At 38.5% G+C, this 25,612-nt stretch overlaps 1 protein-coding gene across 1 annotated transcript in view; it reads left to right on the plus strand.

Moving 5' to 3' along the window:
- The window catches only part of LOC135200241 (E3 ubiquitin-protein ligase RNF10-like), a 156,894-nt gene that overhangs the window by 62,564 nt on the left and 68,718 nt on the right, over positions 1 to 25,612 (plus strand). The window contains exons 6-7 of the mRNA XM_064228690.1: positions 4,101 to 4,296; positions 4,455 to 4,883. Of these exons, the coding sequence (XP_064084760.1) occupies positions 4,101 to 4,296; positions 4,455 to 4,883 (625 nt within the window). The remainder of the gene's footprint in view (positions 1 to 4,100; positions 4,297 to 4,454; positions 4,884 to 25,612) is intronic.

A 25,612-nucleotide genomic window follows, 5' to 3' on the forward strand; every position in this document is an offset into this window, starting at 1 on the left:
ATTTGCACATTCACTGTATTTTTCTATGAGAAATATCCACAAATTCCTGTTTTTTTTTTTTTTTTTTTTTTTTTTTTTTTTTTTTTTTTTTTTTTTTTTTTTTTTTTTTTTTTGGGATGCCATTCTCACTGTTATTTTTCTTGAGAAATATCCACAAATCCTGTTTTTTTTTTTTTTTTTTTTTTTTTTTTTTGGTGGTGTTTTTTTTTTTTTTTTTTTTTTTTGGGATGAACTTTCATCATAAAATGCACTTTTTGTGATAAAACTATTAAAAAAAAAAAATAAAGTATGAACATTTATATTGGGTTTTCTTGAGTTTTAACTAACAAAATAGGCTGTTTTTAGCGTTTTTATAGGGGTTCCAAACATTTGCGGGTTCTAACTATTCCCGGGGGGGGGGGGGGGGGGGGGGGGGGGGGGGGGGGGGGGTGGGGGGGGGGGGGGGGGGGGGGGGGGGGGGGGGGGGGGGGGGGGGGGGGGGGGGGGGGGGGGGGGGGGGGGGGGGGGGGGGGGGGGGGGGGGGGGGGGGGGTGTTTGGTACGCATCCCCTCCCCCACGAATACGGAGGGACCACCGTACACACACACACACACACACATCTGCCTATTCTGACTCTTCATTATTTATTATGACTGTTTTCTATAAGTTAGCCAGTCTGTGACCCAGTCTGCTGTTTCTCCTACAATTCCTAAAGCTCTAACTTTCATCATCAATTTCTTGTGTGGGACTATGTCGAAGGCCTTTTAGAAATATAAGTAGAATATATATCTTGCTCTACTACTGTCGTAAATACAAAGCATGTTATAAAAAAACTCCAAGAGGTTTGATAGGCAGGATCTGTTTTGTCTGAAACCATGTTGGCTGTTTAACAAGTTGTTTCTATCTATGTGATCCACAATTTGATCTGCAATTATGGACTGAGAGAAGGAGGAGAGATGTTCGATGTAAACTTTTCAAAAACTGTCATTTCATGGTGAATTTTTATATCTTTGTAATTTCATATCAAATTTAAAATTTTTAGCAGTTCTTTTTTATTGTAGAGTAAATATAGATGAAAATGATTATATAGTGAATGTGACAGACAAAGAAACTGAGACAGGCACTTATAACCAAGTTTGTTAGGCCTAACTGGAGTGAAGGCTCGCATGATCCTCCACTCCCCGAAAACTCAAATGGGCCGCCTTCGTCTTAGCACAAGAGTTCATAGTGCTCTATGAGGTAGTCCTTTTTCCCTGTAAGGTTCCCCTGACAAAGTCATTGGGAACTCACCCAGCCTCCCCAATGCCACCTGGTTGGAAACAGGTGGTTACAGAAGCAGTCCTAGCAGGGTAGCCAGGCATTATTTGTTTTATTTTGAATACCGATTGTATGTAAAGGTGCAAAGATAAAAGCTAACCTGTACCTTTGCATACATCAGTGGATTTCATAATTTTTTATTTTTTGTGATCCACTTAACCCTTAAACGCCGACTGGACGTATTTTACGTCGACATTTTTTGTCTCTCGGGTGCTGACTGGACGTATTTTACGTCGACATACAAAAGTTTTTTTTAAAATTCGCGGAAAAATACTTTTAGGCCTACCAGTCGAAAACTCTTGAATCACGCGCCTTGGGGGATGCTGGGAGTTCATGGATCAAGGTGTTGTTTTGTTTACAATCGTTACGCAGGCGCGCAAGCCCGAATTTCTTTCTTGCCACACTAAAAAGTATCTGTGACACATCTCGGAAATTATTTCGTCACTTTGACATAATTTTTTTACCATTTTAAATTAGCCGTTACATGGAGCATTATATATGAAAATGTGCGCATTTTTATGTAGAATACAACAAAAAAATACTCATGATTGTAGCTTTTATAAGTTTTGAGATATTTTCATATAAATAACGATAAGTGCCAAAATTTCAACCTTTGGTCAACTTTGACTCTACCGAAATGGTCGAAAAACGCAATTGTAAGCTACAACTCTTATATTTTAGTAATATTCAATCATTTAACTTAATTTTGCAACTAATTGGAAGTCTCTAGCACAATATTTCGATTTATGGTGAATTTATGAAAAAACTTTTTCATTACGTCCGCGCGGTAACTTCCGAAAATAATCATACATGCGATTGTGGTAATGTTTGCACCATTTTAAATTAGCTGTTACATAAAGTTTTATATATGAAAATGTGCACAATTTCATGCACAATACAACTAAAAACAACCCATGGTTGTAGCTTTTATCAATTTTGAAATATTTTCATATAAAAAATGATAAGTGACAAATTTTCAACCTTCGGTCAATTTTGACTCTACCAAAATGGTCGAAAAACGCAATTGTAAGCTAAAACGCTTATATTTTAGTAATATTCAAGCATTTACCTTCATTTTGCAACAAATTGGAAGTCTTTAGCACAATATTTTGATTTATGGTGAATTTATGAAAAAAATAACATTTTCTTGACGTCCTCGCGGTAACTCTTCCGAAAAAATCATACGTGTGATTGTGGTAATGTTTGCACCATTTTAAATTAGCCGTTACATAACGTTTTATATATGAAAATGTGTGCAATTTCATGTATAATACAACAAAAAATAGTTGAAGGTTGTAGCTTTTCTCATTTTTGAAATATTTGCATATAATTCACGATAAATAGAAAAAAAACCTCGTTCGGTCAAATTTGACTACCGAAATGGTAGAAAAACGCAATTGTAAGATAAAACTCTTACAGTCTAGTAATATTCAGTCATTTATCTTCATTGTGAAACAAATTCGAAGTCTCTAGCACAATATTTAAATTTATGGTGAATTTAAAAAAAAACTTTCCTTCCCTCCGCGCGCGGATTCTCCGCCACAAATCTCCGAAATGCGTAAGTCCCATTCTCGGAATATTTGCTCCGTTTCATATTAGGCATTTCATAGAGTTTTATATATGAAAATGTGCGCAATTTCATGTAGAATGAAACTAAAAATATTTGAAAGTTGTAGCTTTTCTTATTTTCGAAATAATTGCATATAACAAAATATATATAAAAAAAATTCGACATTCGGTCAACTTTAACTTGTCAGATATGGTCGAAAACTGCATTTGTAAGCTAATATTCTTACAGTATAGTAATATTCAATCATTTGTCTTCATTTTGAAAGAAATTGGAAGTCGCTAGGATAATATTTAGATTTATGGTGAATTTTTGAAAAAAATGTGTTTATGTCCGCGCGTTACGAATTCATGCATTATTTTGTGATAATATTTTCTGTGTTGCTTTTATCATTTTACAATTTGTTATATAGCAAAATGATTGCAATTTAGTGTACATTACAACGAAAAAAAAAGTAACTTGTTACCTTTAACCGTTTTGCGCACCGCGATTTGAATACAATTATATATGAAATTTCGTTTTTGCGCTATCATATATCGCATTATTTATATATGATAATGATAATTTTTTCATTTCTGATGGTTGCATACTAAACTTCAGGCAATGACAAAAAAAGGAGCCAAAAATGAACTCTTAATCTTCAAAACTAAGCGCGCTATGATTTTTTGAAAAAAATATTTTTTCCGCTTCCGCGCTCACTCTGAAACGTCTCCAGCACATGGGAGACATTTTTTTTTTACCGCTTCGGCGTTTAAGGGTTAAGCTCCAACTCATTAGTTCTCAAGTTTTTCTAAAAATTTAATTATGAATATTGATATTAATGCAATTGATAGAACTAATAATAGACTTTGGACTTTTTTGTTTTAAAATAAGGAATAGAACTGTATATTGGTACAAGAAAGGGCTGAACATTTTTGTTATTCCAGTAGTTGACCTAAATGTGTGCCCTTTTATTGTAATATGCAATTTATGTAGACTACTATTAATAAATTTACTTGGTTTTCTTAAAATTTCCATGAAAATTAGTTCTGGTGAGATGAAATAACTCGCATTTCAAAAGTGAATACGTACTTAGTATTTGAGCCTAAATGCCAAGCATATTTTTCACATATGAATTCGGAGTTATTTAAAGTAAATGTTAGGATGCATGGAGACTCAGTGCGTTTTAAGATGTCACTGCTTATCATCTTTGTGAATTAAGATTAATCACTAAAGTATATTGTTATTCTTTTCCCAGTGTTGTTGCTATCTGTCACAAGGACTTTGGCACTGGGGAGGAGATAGAACTCCAGTTGATGCGTCGTGAACGGGATTCTCTCTTGCCAATGCCTGCTGCCTCATTCTCTCCAAAGATGATTGAAGATATTCCTCGGATTGGTGTGGTCACAGCTGCGACCCCGTACTCTAAGCTACTGCTGGCTTCCAAGGAAGAGGTATAGGGCATTCAAGCTCAGAGTTCCATAGGTTTTGAGTCTATTTTAGAATATCAGTGCCTCTATAAGAAAATAGTTTTATAACACTCTTACTTCATCATTCAAAGAATGCTACACTTATTTTTTTTTTTTTAATTGAAGCATTTTTTCCCATTTAGGTCAAGATTCACATTTTGGACAGAGAACTTAGAGACCTCACTTCTCAACTAGTAGAAGAGGGTGATCAGCCAGAATCCTGCTTTATTACTGAAGCACTGGCACTTTTGCAATCAAGAAGAGATGCTATCAGTGCCTGCCATGACACTTTGGATACAGTGAATCTGCCTGAAGGTGAATTGGAAGCACTCACTCTTTCAAGCCCTGAGGAGCCCTCTTCTTGTGAAAGTCTTCCCTCATCAGAAGATCCTCTTAGTCCCTTAACCCCTGATGACTGTAAGATTCAGTCTCTTGGTGAATTTGGGTGTGCTACAGGGGAAGAAGTGTTATCTTGTGCCTCCGAAATAACCACTGAAGTCCCAACTGTTACAGTAGATGACCTCGACATATCGCATCTGCAGCCTTGCAGTCTTGGTTCCAAAGGTGGTCAGGTATGATGATTTTTTTAGTTTATCAGTAACAAATTCTGTGTATATTTATTACAAAATATTTATGAGATTTGCTAAGATGGGGTGATGCAGAACTTTTTGTTAGGTATATATGTCTTTTCTAAAATTTCTTTGTACTTTTCTTTGCAAAATTACAATCGCAACCAGCATACTATATTAAAAGATAACTAAAACCAACAGCAATCCCTGGGTATATTTATGAGCAAATAAATAAAAGATGACGTGGGATAGAGCAGGACAATTGACCGAAGTTGTGTAATTTGCTTTCTCAATCTCTTAATATTAATTGGTATCTTGTGGAAAATTATTATTGTTTCAGGTTAAAGCAGTTATATCTTTAGTGTTTTAATTTTTTATTTTTCGTGTGTCGAGTACTGTTTTCCAGTATAGTCTTTAGCTCAAACGCAGTGATAGTTGTGATGAGTCATGTTTATTTTGCCAGTAATATTTTGCCAGTAAAAAAACAAAAAAAAAAACAAAATAGTAAGAGGATAATATGCAAATTTACATTGTACAGGCAGGCCGCGGTTAACGGCGCAATCGCTTAGTGGCGAAACGGTTTTACGTCTGTTGTCAAAAATAGTCATTAAAAAAATAAGGTATTTTTAAGACACAATTTTCGGTTAACAGCGCCATTAAGTCTAACGAGTTCATACATTGGTAGAAGTGCCGTTCAGACCATAAAGGTTATGCAATGAAATTAACAAATTCTATGGAGAGTTATTACATAGGTATTAGGGTAAAATATATGCCTCTGATGCTGTTCTTTGCCGAAAATATAGTTACATAAGTTCAAATTTAGCTATGGATGTGTAGATTTGTAAATGTTCATGCTTTTATGTTTAAAATGCGTATGAAAATGTATTACGTATAGGGTATTTTTATTTCTCCACAGAAATATGATACAAAGGCAGCTCTTGAAACTGCCCTTCACGTTATCAAAGAGGATGTTTTTTCATGTTTGTTCTTGTGAGCCGCCGCGTGCCGCTCTTCCGAAAATAGCAAGTTAAAAAGAGTGCAAATTTAGCAATCGATGTGTCAATTTTATAAGTGTTCATGCTTTTATGTTTAAAATGTGTATGAAAATATATTACGTATGGTATTTTTATTTTTGTACATAAATATGATACAAATTGAAGCAGCTTTTGTAACTGCCCTCCACGTTGACAGAGGATGATTTTTTTTATGTTCATTCTTGTTCACCACTGTTCCGAAAAATGCACGATGTTATTTTATTAATTTGGGAGCTAATTATAACTCATTTTGTTAATGAAACTTCAGCTATTTGTTATAAGTTTTCATGCAATTATGTTTAAAATATTTATGAAAAATGTTTTACAGGGTATTTATTTTATTTTTATACATAAATGATTCAGTGGCAGTACTCATGTCCATTTGAAGTCTTTGTAACAGCCCTTCACATGATGAAGTCAATAGGGTGTTCAGTCGTGCCCGAATAATAAATTTTTAATTTATATAATTGAATCACGATTTTATAACATTATACATATTTACAATTGTTGCATAAGTTTATTTTAAAAGACAAAACTTGCGAATACATTTGATTTTGCAACACTGCAATTTGTTTGTTTTTCCATGGGATAGAAGTACAAAATATAACTGTGCAACTCTGTCGATTTTTTGCCTTGTTACTCGAGCAAAAAATTGAGGTATGACCGTACGAGCTCGAAATGCCGCTGCTACGTAGATGGCATAGTTACAAAAATTAAGATAAGCACAGAAGTAGTACTGTATATACTCGAGTATCATGCGACATTTGAAGCCCAAATTTTGGAGCTAATTTTAAGGGGGTTGCATCTTACATGAGATATAAAACTGGAGTATGTAATAATCATATATTAGTATCATATGATAAAATACAAACAATAGATATGTATATCTCCCATGGATAATTAAAAAGTTCTGTTTTACTTGACTGGATCCAGTAATATTATATGTATTTTCATATTACTATTTGTTTGTATTATAAAATACAAACATAGCAATCAATGTTATGTTTTGGAAATCAGCTGAGGGCGATTGCTAATTAAGTTTTTTTGCTGTGTTGAACTCAAATCAGAGCGACTTTCTTGCCTCTAGTTAGTGCAAATGAATCTCAAGATACTCTATTTATATGAAACAATGTTATTTTACGTTAATACAAAGTGTTTTCAAGTGGAAATATCACTTGAAAACATATTGTTTGTGAACGAAATTTAGTTATTTTTTTCACTAGTAGATAGTGCTGAGGGCATGTTTATTGCTCAAACAAAAGTCAACATTCCTTTCGATATTTTCACTTTGTCATCAGAATACTGGCATGAAAACAGTAAAATATGTTCTTTTCATGCCCAATAGTTTTAATTAAAACTTGTTTCTCTCAAATTTTGTTTATGGTCGTGTTTGATGGTACTATACCGAAGTTTGCAAAAGTTTTATCCATGTTGCTAATGCACGATAATAGTCGTCAGCGTATCAACATTCTTTCCTCAACTTCAGCTAAAACTTACAGATTAAATTTAGCAGTATACGCCCTTGCCGATCTTTTATCCATAGCGAGTAAGGTTATAGTACCTATTATCGTGCATCGGCAACAAGGATATAACTCCAGTAAACTTATGCCATCGAATTATTTTTATCAAAACTTCAGGTCTTGAAATAACACATTTTACTGTTGTTTTCACGCCAATAAAAGATAAGTAATGTAAAAAATACTTTAGTTCATGAGACTTATTAAATTCACATTTTGACTTAAAAACACGTCGTATAATGACAAATTACATTGTCTCATATAAGTAGAGTATCTAGATGTTTTATGGTAATTAGAAGAAAGGCAATTCACTCCGAAATGAGTTAAATACGGGGAAATAAACTCTTATTTGCCATCAGCTGATTTTCAAACAAAACACTGACCGCTTTGTTAGTATTTTATGATACAATAATCTGAGAATACATACCATATTATTTATTGGATACTGTAATGGGTAACTTTTTAAAAGAATCAGAAAAGATGCATATTAGTTGTGTATTTATTTCGTAATTATACGTAGCTGTCAGCAGCCTTACATCGCTCAATTAGGTATGCCGCCGATGTTGGTCTGAATCTGATTCCCTTTTTTTTTTTATATTTATTATCCCCGTTGATGGCATAGTCAGAATGCATTGAAACTTTGTTTTTGGCTTTTATTAATAAATTACTGAATTATATCGTATATGTAGTACACAGTATACTGAAGGCTAGGCTACTGTATTCGTATATATACGATATATGTACCACGATCTCAACATCATCGTATATGCGAGGCTAACTTGTTGAATGTTTTTCAATTTCTCTTTGTACTGAATCATCATAAGCCAATGTGCATTGGACCTAGAGAATTAGCTGAAATTAATAATTAGTATGCTATATATGTATAAAGTATGCTGTGTAGTGTAGGCTAGGCTACCCTATATGTAAAGATGGTACTGATTACCGTAGTGTAGGCTACGCTAGCATAATATTCTTACAGTAAATTAACATTCACCGACTTCCATCCAAATCGATTTATGACTGGTTGTTCGTAACCAATTGCAGTAGTAAGTCGACTACTACATGTAATGTAAGAATATATCAGTCCTATTCTCATTAACGTCATTTTAACGTAACTAGGGTAATTTTTTTACTATTGTACGATGGTTGAAATGCTAGCAAAAAGGCGGTTTTTATTGGATTGGTTGTTCACAGCATATCAGCTGTTTCTGGCTGTATGTGTTTTCCAAACAAGTATATCATTACTACCTATACTTTTGGCTTTCTTTTTTACTTTTTTAAACTTAACTAGAAGATGGGATAGATTAAGAGATGGAGGAAAAGGGGTGAGCCTAACTAAAAAATTGAATAGATAAAGAGGAGGAAAAGAGGTTAGCCTGTTGTAAAATTTGGTCTTGTAAATTTAACTTGCATGATACGTGAGATACGTGATAAAATAATTTTTTGAGAGTGAAAATTTGGGGGTCTTATGATATGCGAGATCGCGTGTTATGCGAGTATATACAGTAAGTATGCATCTTTTCCATAAATCCTTTAAAAAGTTATGCATTACATCACTGTATCCATTAATATTGTATTTATTCTCATATTATTTTATTATAAAATACTACAGCTAATCTAAGCCAGTATTCTGCGAAGTGGCCAATGTTTTGGTTTGAAATCAGCTGATGGCAAATACGTGTTTGTTTTGCCAAATTTATCACAATTCTGAGCAAATTTTCTTTCTTCTAGTTAACATAAACAAATATCTAGATACTTGACTTATATGAGACAAGGTTATTTTTCCTTATACGACGCCATTTTAGGTAGAAATATGAATTGAAACTACGCCATTTTAGGTAGAAATATGAATTGAATATGTCTCGTTGTGATTGTGAACTAATATTTTTTTTTTTTCATTAAGAGATTATGTTGGCGGCATGTTTATTGCGTTAAAAAATTATGTGATTCCATTCGCAATTTTCCTTTATATCATCATAATATGAACTTAACATTATTTATCTTATATTGGCGTGAAACCAACAGTAAAATGTATTCTTTCAAGCACAGTAGTTTTGATTAAAATTATTTTAATTTTAACTACGGTGGTGTTTGATGGCATACATTTACTGGAGTTTTATCCTTGTTGCCATTGCACAATCATAGTCATTAGCAGCTTGAACAGTTTTTTCAGCTTCAGTTATATCTAGGTTTAAATTTAACAGTATATTTCCCAATTGATCTTTGATCTATAGCGAATAAAGTTATTACATTAAGATATCTCAGTTCTATTCTAAATAACGTCATTTATAACAACTATACAACTACTATCCGACTTACAACCTGCTCGACGTATGACCACTCGTACTTACAACCTTACTTCAGACAGTTGACCATTGAGTTACTTGGCACTGCGCCATCTCATGAGAATTCTCATTCACTCAGGCATGAGAACTCTCATCACTCAGGCAGCATCAGTTTGAGTTACCCTGCCCTATCTGCAGCATCATTTGGTATTAACTGTACTGTAGACTGAATTGCAAACCAATTTACGTAAGAATCGACTTCTGACATGCATGCAAGAACCTAACCCCATTGTAACTCAATGCCTGATTGTACGTAATATATACTATTACATAAATGATTAAAATGTATTAGTAGAAGTACATTATGGTAAAAAGATTGAAATAATGATTGTACATTACATTACAGTACTAAGTAGGCACACTTTTATATAGCAAAGGTTTGATAGTATACCCTACCCAGTATGTTGGCCACTTTCTAAGGTTCGACTTATATCCATTCTGACTTACAACCAGTGGGTCGGAACCAAACTTGGTTGTAAGTAGGATGGTACCTGTAGTACGATGATTGAAATACAAGCCAAACGGATGTTATCCAATTTGGTTGTTCTTACAAAAAAAAAAAAAAATTGTTTCTCGTTCGATTGTTCATGGCTGTACACGTTTATGCAATGAGTATAACGTTAAAACCATACTTTCATCATTCTCTTTTGTTGTTTTTGAACTTATGTAACTAGAAGATGGGATAAAGTTAGGCTATTGTAATTTGGTCTCTCGTAGAATCGGACTATCGAAAGAAGAATAATCGTAACTTGAACACTACAGCTACCTGTACACTGTATAAAACCTTATTATATCTTTACATACTCTAAACACCCAAAGGATTAAAGCTAGGCTTTTTTTCACTCTACAGTATTTATAATACTATAATGTACTGTACAGTACTATTGTATAGTAAATTCTATAGTACAGTGGTACCTCGACATACGAAAGTCCCAGCTTACGAAAAATTCAAGTCACAAAAGCAAATACGAACATTTTTTTTCTCTAAATACGAAAATAATTTAGGTTACGAAAGGTTGTTGCTGTAAAGTCCCGAGATTCACCCGGACCACCGAGAACAATTTTAAAACTTGCGCGCTGCCAACTGAGTAGACTCGCCACCATCCTCCCTCTCTCCCATTGGTTCCTGATGCTACTCACTGCCATAAGATCTTGCTCTCCTATTGGTCAGCATCTCCCATCGTGCTCTACGCAAAGGCGTTCTTCTTCAGCCATTGCTTCGCACCAGCGTTATCGTACGCACGCAGAATTTGTTCATTCACATATATGATTTCATTTGTTAACGTAAATTCGTGTTAGTGATTTCGTTGTACTACTTTATCGGTTTGTGTGAGAACTTAATTAGTATACTACATAACTTAATTACGTACAGTATAGTCATGGGTCCCAAGAAAGTTGCTGAAGTTCACGGAAAGAAGAGGATGCTTTCTATGGAGACAAAAATGGAGATTATCAATAAGTATGAAGCTGGCATGCGGTTGAGTGTGATCGCTAAGGAATACGGCTGAAATCCGTCGACAATAGGCACCATCCTTAAGCAGAAGAAAGCCATCAAAGCAGCTACACCTTCCAAGAGGAGTCACGTGCATGATGAGATGGAGAGGCTGCTTCTTCTATGGATTGAGGACAAAGAAATCGCTGGCGATACGATAACCGAGATGGCAATCTGCCAGAAGGCCAGTGCTATTTTCAGCGATTTGATTGCTTAGGCCGAAGACGACGGAGGAGAAGGGACATTGACGGCAACTCCAGACTTCAAGGCTTCTCTCGTAGTAGCCATCTTGCTTGGTGAGACGTACCCGCGTGAAGTCACAATAATCAACAGATATCACAAGTTTAACATACGACTAGAATTTGAGAAATATCTAGAAGTGTTCGTGAACTATCGGTGATAAGATTAGTGTGAAAATAGTAGGATAAAGCGTCTTCTAAGTTAGTTTATCAAGTGTAATACTATAAATCAGAACAAGATGGCAGTAAGTTCCAACTGCGGGAAAAGGTGGCGTAATTTGGCGTGTTTAGCAGATTCGCAATACGATGAGGTAGCAGGAAGGGAACTGGCATTTCTCATCTATGAAATCAGCAACAGTCCTAACCAAAAAGATACAAAGCATTCATAGATATATTAGAAGGATATAATCCTTCAAACTGGAACAAATCTAATGAAAACATCTTGAAAATAATTGAAGAAGTTCCAAATAAAATCCAAGTGGTCAAGAGACTCATAAAGAAAAATATACATAAACCAACATATTCCGACAAAGAAAATGAATAAGGTGAATCTTGTGAATATACTAATTGATGCATTAGGAAAAAGAATGCCAAAAGCATGCAAACTGTGTAAGGTTTGGTATAGCATAGTCAATCCACAAAACCTAATCAGAAAATGTGCTGCATGCAACATTCCGACCCATCCACAGTGTGCTGAGGTAATACAAGATTTGAGAAAAGATACAAGAATTTTTTGTTCAACATGTCTATCATGGATAGACAATGTTATTAAATCAAGATTGAATGTACAAATAGTTGAGGATGAAGAAGAAGAGGAAGAGGAAGAAGAAGAAGAAAAAGAAGAAGAGGAAAACGGAAGAGAAGTAAACAAAAATGAAATGACAGAAAAAAATAAGGAAAACCAAGAACAAGATAAAAGTATGGATGCAGAGATACTCATTGATACTACATATGAGGCAATAAAGCAGCATACCTACGAAGAAATAAATTACGATATGACAACAGAAAAGCAAATCCCGAAGAGGCTCTACCCAGATCTATACAATGACGGGAAAGAGGAAAAAATAGACAAGAAAGACAAAATCTGCAACCTTTTAAAAAGAGGGAATTGCAGATTTGGAGAAAGATGTTACTACAAACATCCTAAGATATTCAAAACTATGAAATATATGGTAAATGTGCATACTTAGATGGATATGGGGATGATTGCAGAGATCTGCATCCAAAAATATGTGAAAACCTAAAAGAAGGAAAAGGATGTAAGTTCGACAAAAAATGCAAATATATGCACCCTGTAGCCATGAATCATAATCAAATAAATAACCAACCAAGTAATAAAATCCAAAATAAGAAAGAAACAAATAAAAAGAGAGAAATCAAGAATATCAGGTAAAAGAGAAAAGCAAACCACCAATGAGATATGCAGAGGTGTCAGCAAAAAAATTTCAAAGCATCAGCTCCGAAATTCTACTCAAGAGATAATAACTGTATTTATTATGCAAGAGGATATTGCAGAAACGGAGAAAATGCAGATTCAGACACAAAATTAATAATTATGATGAAGGAAGATCAAATATTATGGAAAAGTTGGATTTTTTAATGTCAGAATTTCTGGAAATGAAAAAAAGAACAACATACCAGAACAGGAAAGAGACATGGGAAAATCCTTATTACTATCAGTATTAAATGAAATGAAGGAGAAAAACACGCAAACCATCATAGTGATGAATGCGCAGGGTTTAGTTACGAGTAACTCAAAAAGAAAAATAGAGTACTTAGAAGAACTAACCCAAAATGAAAAGAAAATAGATATAATGAATATAAGTGAAACCTGGTATTCCAAGAGACTGGGAATGATGATCAAATAAAAGGGTTCCAAACTTATAGATCAGATAGAAAAAAAATAGGAATCAAGGGGGAACCGCAATATATGGAAAGACAAAAAACAAGGAAAAAATATATGAGAAATATAGTAAACTCAGAATGTGAACTAATAGCGGTAGAATTTGAATCTGAAAAATTGATGAACATAGTAATATATAGACCTCCTAATACTAAAGAGTTTGACTTAATAATTGAAAAATTGGATGATATATGTAGAAATCACAAGGACTGGACTATTCTCCTATCTGGTGACTTCAAACTTTCCTTTCGTAGAATGGAAAGAACGAATAGGAGATTGTGGTTGTACTTATACATATAAAAAAGAGAGTAATAGTAGTGCAGAAGATAAGAGGCAATTTGAAAAGCTATTAGATATGCTACTAGAATACAACATTCAACAAATAAATCACCTGCCAACAAGAAAGGAAAATACTTTAGACCTAGTATTTGTGAACGAGATGAATTATGTTAAAGAAATAATAGTTTATAATGCGAGTATTTCAGACCATAATGTCATAGAATTACAGTTCATTCCAAAGCAAGTGAAAATAGAGATAAGCAAGAAATGAAAAAGTGGGAAGGATATGGAAAATACAACTTCTACAGTAAAAATATAAAATGGTCAGAAATTAATGAAGAATTAAACAAAGATTGGGATAACATTTTCGTAAGTGATGACATAAGGGTAAAATACGGAGATATTATATAAAATATTGGAGATAATAGTGGAAAAATATATACCGAAGAAGAAAAGTAAACATCATTCATGCATACCAAGAGACAGAAGGATCTTGTTCCAGAAAATCAGAAAGTGGAAAAAAGGTCTTGCAAAAGAAAAAAATGCATGGAAAGTTATAGAACTAAAAAGTAAGATAGAAAATGCAGAACAAAAGATTATACAATCAAAAGAAAATGAAAAACGGGACTTGGAAGAAAAAAACCCTATTAAATATCAAGCAAAACCCCAAACTATTATACTCATATGCGAAGAAGATGAATAAAAGAAGAATAGAAATAGGCCCTCTGAGAATTGAAGGGAGATTAACGAATGAAAAAAAGGAAATTTGCAACATACTGGCAGAACGATATAAGAGAGAATTCACCCCTAGAATAGATAATGAAGATAATGATATAGAAGTAAGGGATGGAAAATAGTGAATATTTAGCTGACATAGATATTAATGAAGCTGATATTGTGCAGGCTATTAATGAAATTAAAAATGGAGCTGCTGCAGGCCTGATGGAATTCCTGCTATTTTGTTAAAGAAAGTAGTTCATTCTATCGCAAAGCCACTTGCAATATTATTAAGACAAAGTGTAGATACAGGCAAGATATATGATGAGCACAAAATTAGCATATATTACCCCTACTTTCAAAAGTGGATCAAGACTAGAGGCAAGTAATTATAGGCCTGTGAGTCTAACATCACATATTATGAAAGTGTATGAAAGGGTAATGAAGAAAAATATTATGAAACATTTAATAAAAAATAATTTGTTTAATAAAGGACAAACTGGTTTCGTACCCGGAAAAAGTACACAAACCCAACTGTTAGTCCACCGTGAAAACATATTCAAAAATATGAAAAGCGGAAATGAAACAGATGTGGTTTATTTAGACTTTGCAAAAGCTTTTGATAAAGTAGACCATAATATATTAGCGAAGAAAATTAGAAAACACAATATCGTGGATAAAGTAGGAAGATGGTTAAAAGAATTTTTACACAACAGAAAACAGATAGTTATTGCAAACGACGAGAAATCGGATGAAGCCAAGGTAATATCCGGTGTGCCGCAAGGTACGGTGTTAGCTGCAATACTGTTTGTTATTATGATTGAAGACATAGACAATAATGTTAAGGATTCGGTAGTGAGTAGTTTCGCAGATGACACAAGAATAAGTAGAGAAATTACTTGTGATGAAGATAGGAACGCTCTACAAAGAGACCTTAACAAAGTATATGATTGGGCAGAGGTAAATAGGATGGTATTTAACTCTGATAAATTTGAATCAATAAATTATGGAGACAGAGAAAGAAAGCTATATGCATATAAGGGACCTAATAATGAGACCATCACAAATAAGGAAGCAGTTAAAGACCTTGGTGTGATGATGAATAGGAAACATGTTATGCAATGATCAAATAGCAACTCTGTTGGCAAAATGTAAAGCAAAAATGGGAATGTTGTTACGGCACTTCAAAACAAGAAAAGCTGAACACATGATTATGCTTTTATAAAACATATGTTCGTAGTCCACTTGAATATTGCAATATGATATGGTACCCACACTATCAAAAGGATATTGCACAAATAGAGAGTGTACAAAGGTCCTTTACAGCTAGAATAGAAGAAGTTAAGGACCTAGACTACTGGGAAAGACTACAATTCTTAAAATTATATAGTCTAGAAAGGAGAAGAGAACGCTACATGATAATTCAGGCATGGAAACAGATAGAAGGAATAGCAGAAAATATCATGGAACTAAAAATATCAGAAAGAGCAAGCAGAGGTAGATTAATAGTGCCCAAAACTATACCAGGAAAAATAAGGAAAGCACACAGGACATTAATCCACTACGCACCAGCATCGATAATGCAGCGTCTATTCAATGCGTTGCCAGCTCATCTGAGGAATATATCAGGAGTGAGCGTAGATGTGTTTAAGAATAAGCTCGACAAATATCTAAACTGCATCCCAGACCATCCAAGATTGGAAGATGCAAAATATACCAGAAGATGTACTAGCAACTCTCTGGTAGACATTAGAGGTGCCTCACACTGAGGGACCTGGGGCAACCCGAACAAGATGTAAGGTCTGTAAAGGTAAGGTCAGGGGTGGTTTGATAAATTCCATAAACGGACTGGCATCCTTTCTCAACGGGCTTCAGTCCCTCTCCAGAAGTCATTTCTTCTGTCTTCTGGAAGCTGGACTGGTGGCTAGGCCCCCAGCCAGTTTAGGATGTCTTGTACCTCCCTCCAAGTATGAGTCTTATCCTATTGTTAAGACCGAAGGTTTGTTCGCATATGAACAAATGACAAATTTTGTAAGACAATTTGTATTTTTCATAGCTACAAACCTGAGGTCTCAACATTATACTGCCCGCCTCTAGCTGCCCCTCTGTTTGTTAAGACATCCTGAGTTGGGAAAGACTGATGCATGATAGTAGGTGGATGGTCTTCGACCATCTTTCACCCAATCTATGCATGTGTTGCCAGATATCACAAGATACCTTCCTTTCATCTGCTTTTTAACCGGATCCAGCTAGGTGCTAGAAATTATCCTATTGTTAAGACCTCAGGTTTGTAGCTATGAAAAATGCAAATTGTCTTGGAAAATTTGTCATTTCAGAGTCTTCAGCAACAAAGAATGTGTGTGTGTTTTTTTATTCGGAAGATATAACGCTGGATTGAATATCTGCGTTGACATACCTCCAAAACAAAATTCATCTCTTTAATCTCTTTAGGAATGTTAATCTATTTCTCTTTACCTGCTGGTTACATCCTTTATACTCCATGTGACTAACAACAACAAAATTGGTTTTTTTGTGTTGTGTGTATTCTGAAGATGTATTACATGTACTAATAATTTTTTTTAATGAGAGAGAGAGAGAGCTGGTCACACCCTACTCAACTCGACTGACATTTTTTCTTTTTTTCTTCCAAAGATGTATTACTTGTATTACACATTTTTAAAACATTGTGAACACACACTGTGCATGTGTGTTAATACCACTTGGTTAATGAGACTCAAATTAGCAGTATCTTTTCCTGAGAGAGAGATTATTGAGGACTCTTAAGGCTTGGCAGATGTTATCTTGGAGTTTTTTTTTAATCTTGGTATTTTCTATGGTCAGTTCTAGGGAGTTAAAAAAAAAAGGATTTTGACGTAGGAAAAATCTATTTCTGGGCGATTGGTTCGTGTCGCCCAGTGAAATAATCCTTTAGTTCATTATTTCTTAGGTAAATGAGCTAACAATTACCAGAGAATAAACAAAATAAAGAAGAGGTCAGTATAACTGACTCGCTCACCCAAAATAAAAGAAGGGTGTTGGTATGGTAACTAGGGCGAGTGAGACCACTACCACGAACTTCTTGCCATTTAGAAATTTCCCACAACAAACTCCCTCAACGAGAGAGCCGACCCACAGAGCGGGGCAGCAACTACTACTACTGCAACCCACGCCAAGCCGACTGCCGCGCCTCTGGTGGCCATCCTGAAGTTAGCAATCAATCTTGGGCGAAGGGTTGGGAAGAGGAGGGATTTCACTGGGCGACACGAACCAATCGCCCAGAAATAGATTTTTCCTACGTCAAAATCCTTTTTCTGGGCTCACTTCGTGTCGCTGTGTGAAATAGTACCAGAGAAATAGCACAAGATTGAAGTACAGAGGGTCTCGATAAAACTAAAAACTTAACTAAAATACTATAATTGAAATAAAATTGGAATATTCATACAGTCTTTTCAGACAATTTCTGAATAAGGGATAATAGAAATAAATTAACTTATAGCTATAAAATATTTACAAAAGTATTTAAACAAATCACAAGTCTGAATATGTAAATTACCATGTGTGTGGGATAATAACATAAAACAACACACTTAATGAATTCATATATACAAAGCCATAAGGCAACAAACCATCGTAAAATGAGTGTGTGGAACCCTAGCATAAAAATAAGGGGACCACACTCGTAATGATAAATATATACAAACATTTGTGGGTGACCCTAGCACAAAAATAAGGGACACACCACCAAGCAATCATGTGAGCAGCTAAGGCTCGAGACAAAGTGTAGAGCAATATGGTAGGCTAGACAAAATGTTAGGTAAGGTAGGTAGAAAGGAGATCTGGATCTTCAACTATACTACTGGGCAGAGTCAGGGGAAACTATGTTTCCCACTGCTACTGCTGAAAATTTCAGAGATTCCAAAGACTTCAAGTAGTGATGCTTAAATACTGTCGGCGATTTCCATCCAGTATACTTTTTCAAATCATCAAAATTCATATGTTGAAAATAATTAATTGAGATGGCAACTGCCTTAGGGAAAGATTCAGGGTTAGCCTGTTTAATAAAGTAGAGGATCTGTTGTCTTATACCTTTAATTGCTAAGGTTCCACCTTTTTCTCTCCTAAAGAGGGGACCCGAAGAGGAGGAGGTTGTCCTAGACAGAAAGGCTCGCAAGGTCATCACTGGACAAAGAGAAAGGTCTTGGGGAAGGGGAATGACTTTCCATGGTTCCCACCTCAACAAAGGATCCTCATTTTTTGCTAAAAAGCTGCGATCCGGAGAAAGCAGAACTTCTCCTGAGGGGAGAAATTCTACATGACCCGAATCTCTGGATAGCGCCGACAGTTCTGAAATTCTAGCTCCTGAAGCCAAGCTTAATAAAAATAATGTTTTTCTTAAGAGCATTATGAATGAACATGTCGTATTATCTGTATCTGAAGCCAGTTTTAGAACATCATTCAGAAACCATGACACTGAAGTAGGCCTTAAAGAAGGTCTAAGCCTAGCACAAGCCTTGGGAATAGACGAAAAGTAGGAGTCTGTTAAGTCTATGTTAAAACCCAACTGAAAGATCTTCAAGGCTGACTTGTTTGTCGTAATAGTGCTAGCTGCGAACCCTTTTTCAAACAAGGATCTGAAAAAGGATATAGCTGAATTGACTGTCATGATTCTGATGTCCGATTCTCTCAGGAAAGATGCCAACTTTCTAACTGCAGCGTCATACTGCCTCAAAGTTGAATCCCTTTTATCTGATTCTAAGAAGAGGATATTTTGTGGATCTATATTTGCATCCCTCTTGGCCGCAAACTTCATGAAGTCCATAAAGTTAGGGCTTTGAGAATTCCTGAGGAAGCGAACACAGTCTTCATTTGTACCGACTGGGAGAGTCTGGGATTGGGAATCCGAAGGGGACGAAGACCCAATTCCAGCAGCAGGGGATACCAATTGCTCTTCGGCCAGTCCGGTGCTACTAGAGCTACTTGACCGTTGAAAGTCCCGAGTTTGCTCAGAACTTTCAGGAGAAGATTCACCGGAGGAAAGATGTAAATCTTTTTCCACTTGTTCCAGTCTATGGATAGAGCGTCTGTGGCATAGGCCAGAGGGTCCAGGTTGGGAGCCACATAACATGGAAGTTTGTGGTTCGCTTGAGAGGCAAACAGATCTACTTGTAGACCTGGTACCCTCCGGTGTATCCATTGGAACGATCTGTTGTCCAGCGACCATTCCGACTCCAGTGGAACTGACCAGGATAGAGCGTCTGCTATAACATTCCTCACTCCCGCCAGATGGGTGGAGGAGAGGTGCCAACTGAACTTGTCCGCCAGGGAAAAGATGGCTACCATGACATGATTCAGGTGTCTTGACTTGGAGCCTCCCCTGCTTATGCAGTGAACTACTACTGCGCTGTCCAGAACTAACTTTACATGAGAGTTCTTTGGTGGAAGGAGCCTCTTCAGGGTTAAGAACACTGCCATTGCTTCCAATACATTTATGTGGAGCTGGCGGAATTGGAGTGACCAAGTTCCTTGAACTTTCTTGAATTGAGAATATCCTCCCCAGCCGCTTAATGAAGCGTCTGTGTGGATAGTGATTCCCGGAGGAGGGAATTGAAGAGGCACTGACATGGACAGATTCTTCATCTTTGTCCAAGGACGCAGACGATTTCGGAGAATTTGCGGGATTGTTGACAACTTGTCTCTGGATCTGACATTTGCTCTTGAGCGCCAGATCCTGTTTAAGTCTTTCAGTTTGGCTTTCATCAAGATGTTTGTCACTGAGGCAAACTGAAGGGAACCTAGGATTCTTTCCTGGTTTCTCCTTGAAGCATATTTGTACCTTAGAAATTGCTTCACTGACTTCGTTATTTCCTTCCTTTTGGCTATCAGAATTGACAGACTGTGAGAGGATAAATCCCATTGAATGCCCAGCCATTGAAAACGGAACTCCGGAGTGAGTCTTGATTTTGTCCTGTTTATCTGGAACCCCAGATATTCCAGGAACTGAATGACTTTCTTTGTGGCTTTGCAGCATTCCTCGACTGTTGGTGCCCAAATCAACCAGTCGTCGAGGTACGCTACTACCATTATCCCTTGAGACCTTAGTTGTTGAACTACTACTTCCGCTATCTTCGTAAATACCCTGGGGGCTACATTCAGACCGAAGGGAACTACCTTGAACGAGAACGCTTGGTCTCCTAGCTTGAAGCCTAGGTAAGGGCGAAAGTGTCTTGCAATAGGGATATGATAGTATGCGTCTGTAAGATCGATAGAGGTGGTGACGGCCCCACAAGGAAGTAAGGTCCGCACCTGCGAGATAGTCAGCATTTTGAACTTGTCGCAGCAAATGGCTAAGTTTAACTGGGACAAGTCTAAGATTACTCTTCTTTTTAATGAGCCTTTCTTTGGCACGCTGAATAAGCGACCTTGAAACTTTAACCGCTTGACTCTCGCTATTGCTCCTTTCTGAAGGAGTTCCTCTGCATACTCTGTCAATTCCTTCGATGGAAGTTGAAGGAATGGTCTGGGTGGAGGGGGGCCTTCGATCCAACTCCAACCCAGGCCTTTCGACACAATACTTTGTGCCAATTTGCTGAACCCCCACTGATGCCAGAAGAGGAACAGTCTCCCTCCTACCTTGGAGATCTCACTGCTGTTGAGCTGAGTGACCTCCGCGGCCTCCACGAAAGTGTTTTCCCCTGTTGAGCAACCTTCCTGATCCTCTCTGACGAAAGGCTCCTCTGGCTCTACTTCCCCTGGCGAACCGGTCGAAGTGCTGAAAGGCCTGGCCTTCGTACACTTGATTAAATGCCAGGGAAACAGCATAGGACGTGGAAGGTTGGGATTGCGGGGAAAACAGGAAGATAGGCTGAGCCTGAGCCTGAGCCTGAGCCTTCGACGTGGAAGGCTGTCCTGGCTGAGCGACTGGTACCGCAGACACAGCTTGACCGAAGTGCTGAGGCTTCTTCTGATAAGGCTGAAACCTCTTGGACTTCTTCAGCTTCTTACCTGATGACGAAGAATCTTGTCATCTTTTGGCGGAGAGGCCCCAACGGTCTTTGAGGCTCTGATTGAGCCTCGTGGCCTCGTTCTGAACCTCTTTCACCATAGCTTCTGGAAAGAGGTCGGCCCCCCAAATGTTGGAGGAGAGCAACTTATTCGGCTCATGCCGAATAGTTGCTTCCTGAAGGACATGCTTTCTGCAGTTGACCCTAGCAACCACAAACTCGTACAAGTCCGATTGGACTGTACAAGTCTGTGATTTGGTCAAAAGCTTGAATAGCGGTTCCGAAGCATATGATAGCGCCGCTACTTCAGTCATCGCCATCGTGTTGAGAGACCTGGCCAGCCTAGTCCTAGCCTCAAACTCAGACTGAATGAGGTTATCGGGGAGTCTCGGCAGCTTCTCGCCGAACTGGTCCATCGCGCAGTCCGGTTTAAGCTTTCCTACTGAAAAGGTGTTCGGTAGGTCTTCCCACAAATCACCAAGTGAAGGAAGTAAGGGTGATGTGGGGTCTGCCTCTCTCAGCTGCGGTAAGGGCTCTCCTTTTAAGCCAGCCTGGATGGTAACGCTGGTGATCTTTGTCATGAAAGGAAGAGGAGTCTCTTCCTCCATCGTAAAGATGGTGAAAGGACTCTTGAACGCCTGGATTCTGGTGTTTACACAGTCTCTTCAAAACAGCGGAGCCATTCCCTCTGAGCTTGGTCCCTGGAGTAAAGCACTGTCTCCTTTGGAACCTTGTCCTCCCTATTCATAGCAGCCTCCGTCAGCCTGGCGTAGCCAATGAACGGAGGCTGAAGATTCTCCGGGTAGAACTCGAAGTCTTCGATTCTTCGAGTACCACACTCTGGGATAGAGATGAACCCGTCCTGGAAAGGAGCATATGAAGCTACTCTCCAGGGATTGTTCATGGAGAATGGAGGGAGGGAATCATGAGGAGGAAGTTGGAGTAGGCCTGCGCCAGGTGCCGGAGAGGCAGCTTGAGGAGCTTGGTTGAAGCCGGACATGAGATTCTCCTGTGTGGCAATCCTATCCGACAACTGAGAAAACATCTGTTCCATGCTAGACCTCAGCGACCCTACTAGATCTCCCATCTGTTGCATCATCCCGGCGGAGAAAGCGTTAGGATCAAAGCTGGGAACTGATGCAGAAGTAGATGGGTAACTCATTAGAGGTACCGTAGGGGAAGGAGAGACCACCGACTCCGCCGGAGTACGGGATCTCTTCTTGGAGGACTTACTCTTCGACCCTCTAGAGCTCGAAGAAGACGTCTTGGTTAAAGTTTTCTGCGCTCTGTGACCCTTCACTTTGGGAACCACAGAAGCGCCGGGCGTACTATACGTGAGCGCCGCTCCCGTAAAGCCCTGGAAGGAAGCAGCAGAAGGAGCAGGAGAAGATCCAGTGGCGCCCAAGGGAACCCCTTGAGCGTCCAACGTACCTACCTCGACTAACAAATCGTCTACGCCTACCATAGGCTCTACATTAAGATCTAGAGTGGCGACCTCCGCCGACATATCCTGGCCTGGTTCCTTCAGGCATTGGGCGACCTGCCGTTGGATCGCCACAATCGTCGAGGCTGCCTCAGTAGGGTCGACGTACCCCGTCGACTTGCCGCCAGGAAACAGCAGGACAGCCAACCTCTTCTCCAGAATGTAGGGCTGTCCCTTAGCGGCGTTCTTCCCGAAGCCGCCGACCAAAGCTCTCAAGGTTGCGAGAGCAGTCTCTCTGACCGCGGCAGCCTGGAAGAGAGGGTGTCTATTAGATTTTTAGGCTAAAGTTGAGATTCAACCTTTAGAATAAAATAAGCTTAAGTCTAGACAATATCAGAACATATATCACCAAGATATCATAGTATCAGAGAAAACTTAAGCTTAATATATATGTCAGAATTCATATCCTATGAATATGCTGATGGAAAAAATACTTACCCCGTCCACAAACTGACTCACGAGATCGTAGCAGATCGAACACGCCTCGTGGAACCAGACCTGCAAGTCGCCGTGAGTCGTCGAGCGGAGCATGAGACCTGCAGACCTCATGCCCGCAGGGGTCTTGGAGCACCGCATTGCACCCCGGGTGCTCACAGTTGGTAGCCTGTAAGTGGAAAGATAGATGAGTATCGATATAACACTCACAGGCTACTTTAGTACTCCGTTGCATGCCAGAGAATAATAAATTTTTGGGCATAACCCCTCCCCTATCACCTTAAAAGGCATAATAATGAAGACTCCAGTGTAAGCCAGAGAATGAAAAACACCAAGGTCAGGGGAGGAACCCAGCTTAAGGTAACTTATAAATAACTTATAATTAACTTAAGCATAAATAAAGTTAAACTAATTTCAGAGAACGACTCCGAAGCGCGGCGCTGTCCGACTCTGCCGGAGGAATGCCTAGGGCACTCGCCGGAGACGAAGGAACGGTGGAAAGCAAAAAGGACCAACTGAAAACGCATCCACTCCACCGGCAGGCGGGGCTACCGTACCTCCCTCCCGTAATCGATGGGGCTCCAGGAAGAGAACAGAGATCCGTCGTCACGGGGGAGGGAAGCGAGGAGGGGCGAAAACAGTTCCCGAGTATACGGCGGAGCGCCGGAGCAACAAAGGAGAGGGGAGGCCAACCCCCCAACTCCGTCACAGCGAAGCACCACCGCAAACAAGGGAGAGCAAGGTCACTCCCAGCCAAGTGTCTGGCCAGACTCCCCTACTCCCTCCGTGTAGGGAGAGAGGGAGTCAGGCCCGGATGGAGCGAGCAAGGACAAACCTCCCTCCCCCCTACTCTATGGGGAGAGCAGGGTGGGGGGGGGATAGGCGACTGGGACGGGCGTCTGGCTGTACCGCGATCACGAGGTGACCAAGGTACGATAACACAACACAACCGACTGAATCGGTAGCCTAGGATAATGCAACCAAACTGTTCAGGAAGATGCAACAAACGTGATGCTACAAAACTGACAATAAGGATGCAACAAACTGCAAAAGAGGACCATGGGACCACTGAGACCTAGTCTAAACGAACAGACCAGACGCCCTAGGCTAACCAAAACACAATATACAAAAAACAAAAGTAGGGGAAAATAAAAATACAGTAAGAGAAAAAATATCCAGGAGTGTACGACTAACCCGAAAGAAAGTCTACCACTCAAAGCTAGCCTGAGCCGATACGAAGAGCGATGGCTAGGGTCTGGACAAGAAACACTGAATGCCTACGTAAGGTAGAGAGACATGCATGCATGACCTAACACCAGGGGTAGGCTAATTCCCCTAACGATATAATATAAAAAGGACTAGAGTCACACGTTAAAAATAAGGGAAAGGTTCCAGGTATGGGAGACCGAGAACCAAACCACCATGAGGCAGAACAATGCCGCCATGCTCCAGACCGGGAACCTGTATCTATACCTAAAAATCGGCAAATACAGGCACCGGGATGGAACGAAACTAAATTCAAACCTTGCGGGATACTCAACTTAGCTGCTGCAATAGCTCCCCGTTCCATCGTAGCGAATAATCCACGAAATCACACAAAAAACCAATAGCAAAACGAAACACGTGGGTCTCCTAGTCTGCTAACTGAAAGGATGGCCACCAGAGGCGCGGCAGTCGGCTTGGCGTGGGTTGCAGTAGTAGTAGTTGCCGCCCCGCTCTGTGGGTCGGCTCTCTCGTTGAGAGAGTTTGTTGTGGGAAATTTCTAAATGGCAAGAAGTTCGTGGTAGTGGTCTCACTCGCCCTAGTTACCATACCGACACCCTTCTTTTATTTTGGGTGAGCGAGTCGGTTATACTGACCTCTTCTTTATTTTGTATATTCTCTGGTAATTGTTAGCTCATTTACCTAAGAAATAATGAACTAAAGGATTATTTCACACAGCGACACGAACTGAGCCCAGAAAAAAAATTTTGAGTAGCAACACACACCCAAATGACTCCGGTCAGCTGTTAAGCACGCCGAACCACCAAACTTATGAATTAACGTTCTCAAAATAGGAACTCGCAGCATGAGATGGATAAAATAATTTTAGTGGAGTGGAAATTTCCCAGTTGCACAATACGGGAGATGGCACGTCATATGAGTATACAGGCGGCCCGCGGTTAACAGCGCAATCACTCAACGGCGAATCGGTTTTACGGCGGTCGTTAAAAATATTCATTAAAAAAATAAGGCATTTTAAAGGTATCTTTACGGCACAAATTTCAGTTAACAGCGCCGCTAGCGC

Source organism: Macrobrachium nipponense, chromosome 26 (genome assembly GCF_015104395.2).
Source record: "Macrobrachium nipponense isolate FS-2020 chromosome 26, ASM1510439v2, whole genome shotgun sequence".
NCBI classification, from domain to species: domain Eukaryota; kingdom Metazoa; phylum Arthropoda; class Malacostraca; order Decapoda; family Palaemonidae; genus Macrobrachium; species Macrobrachium nipponense.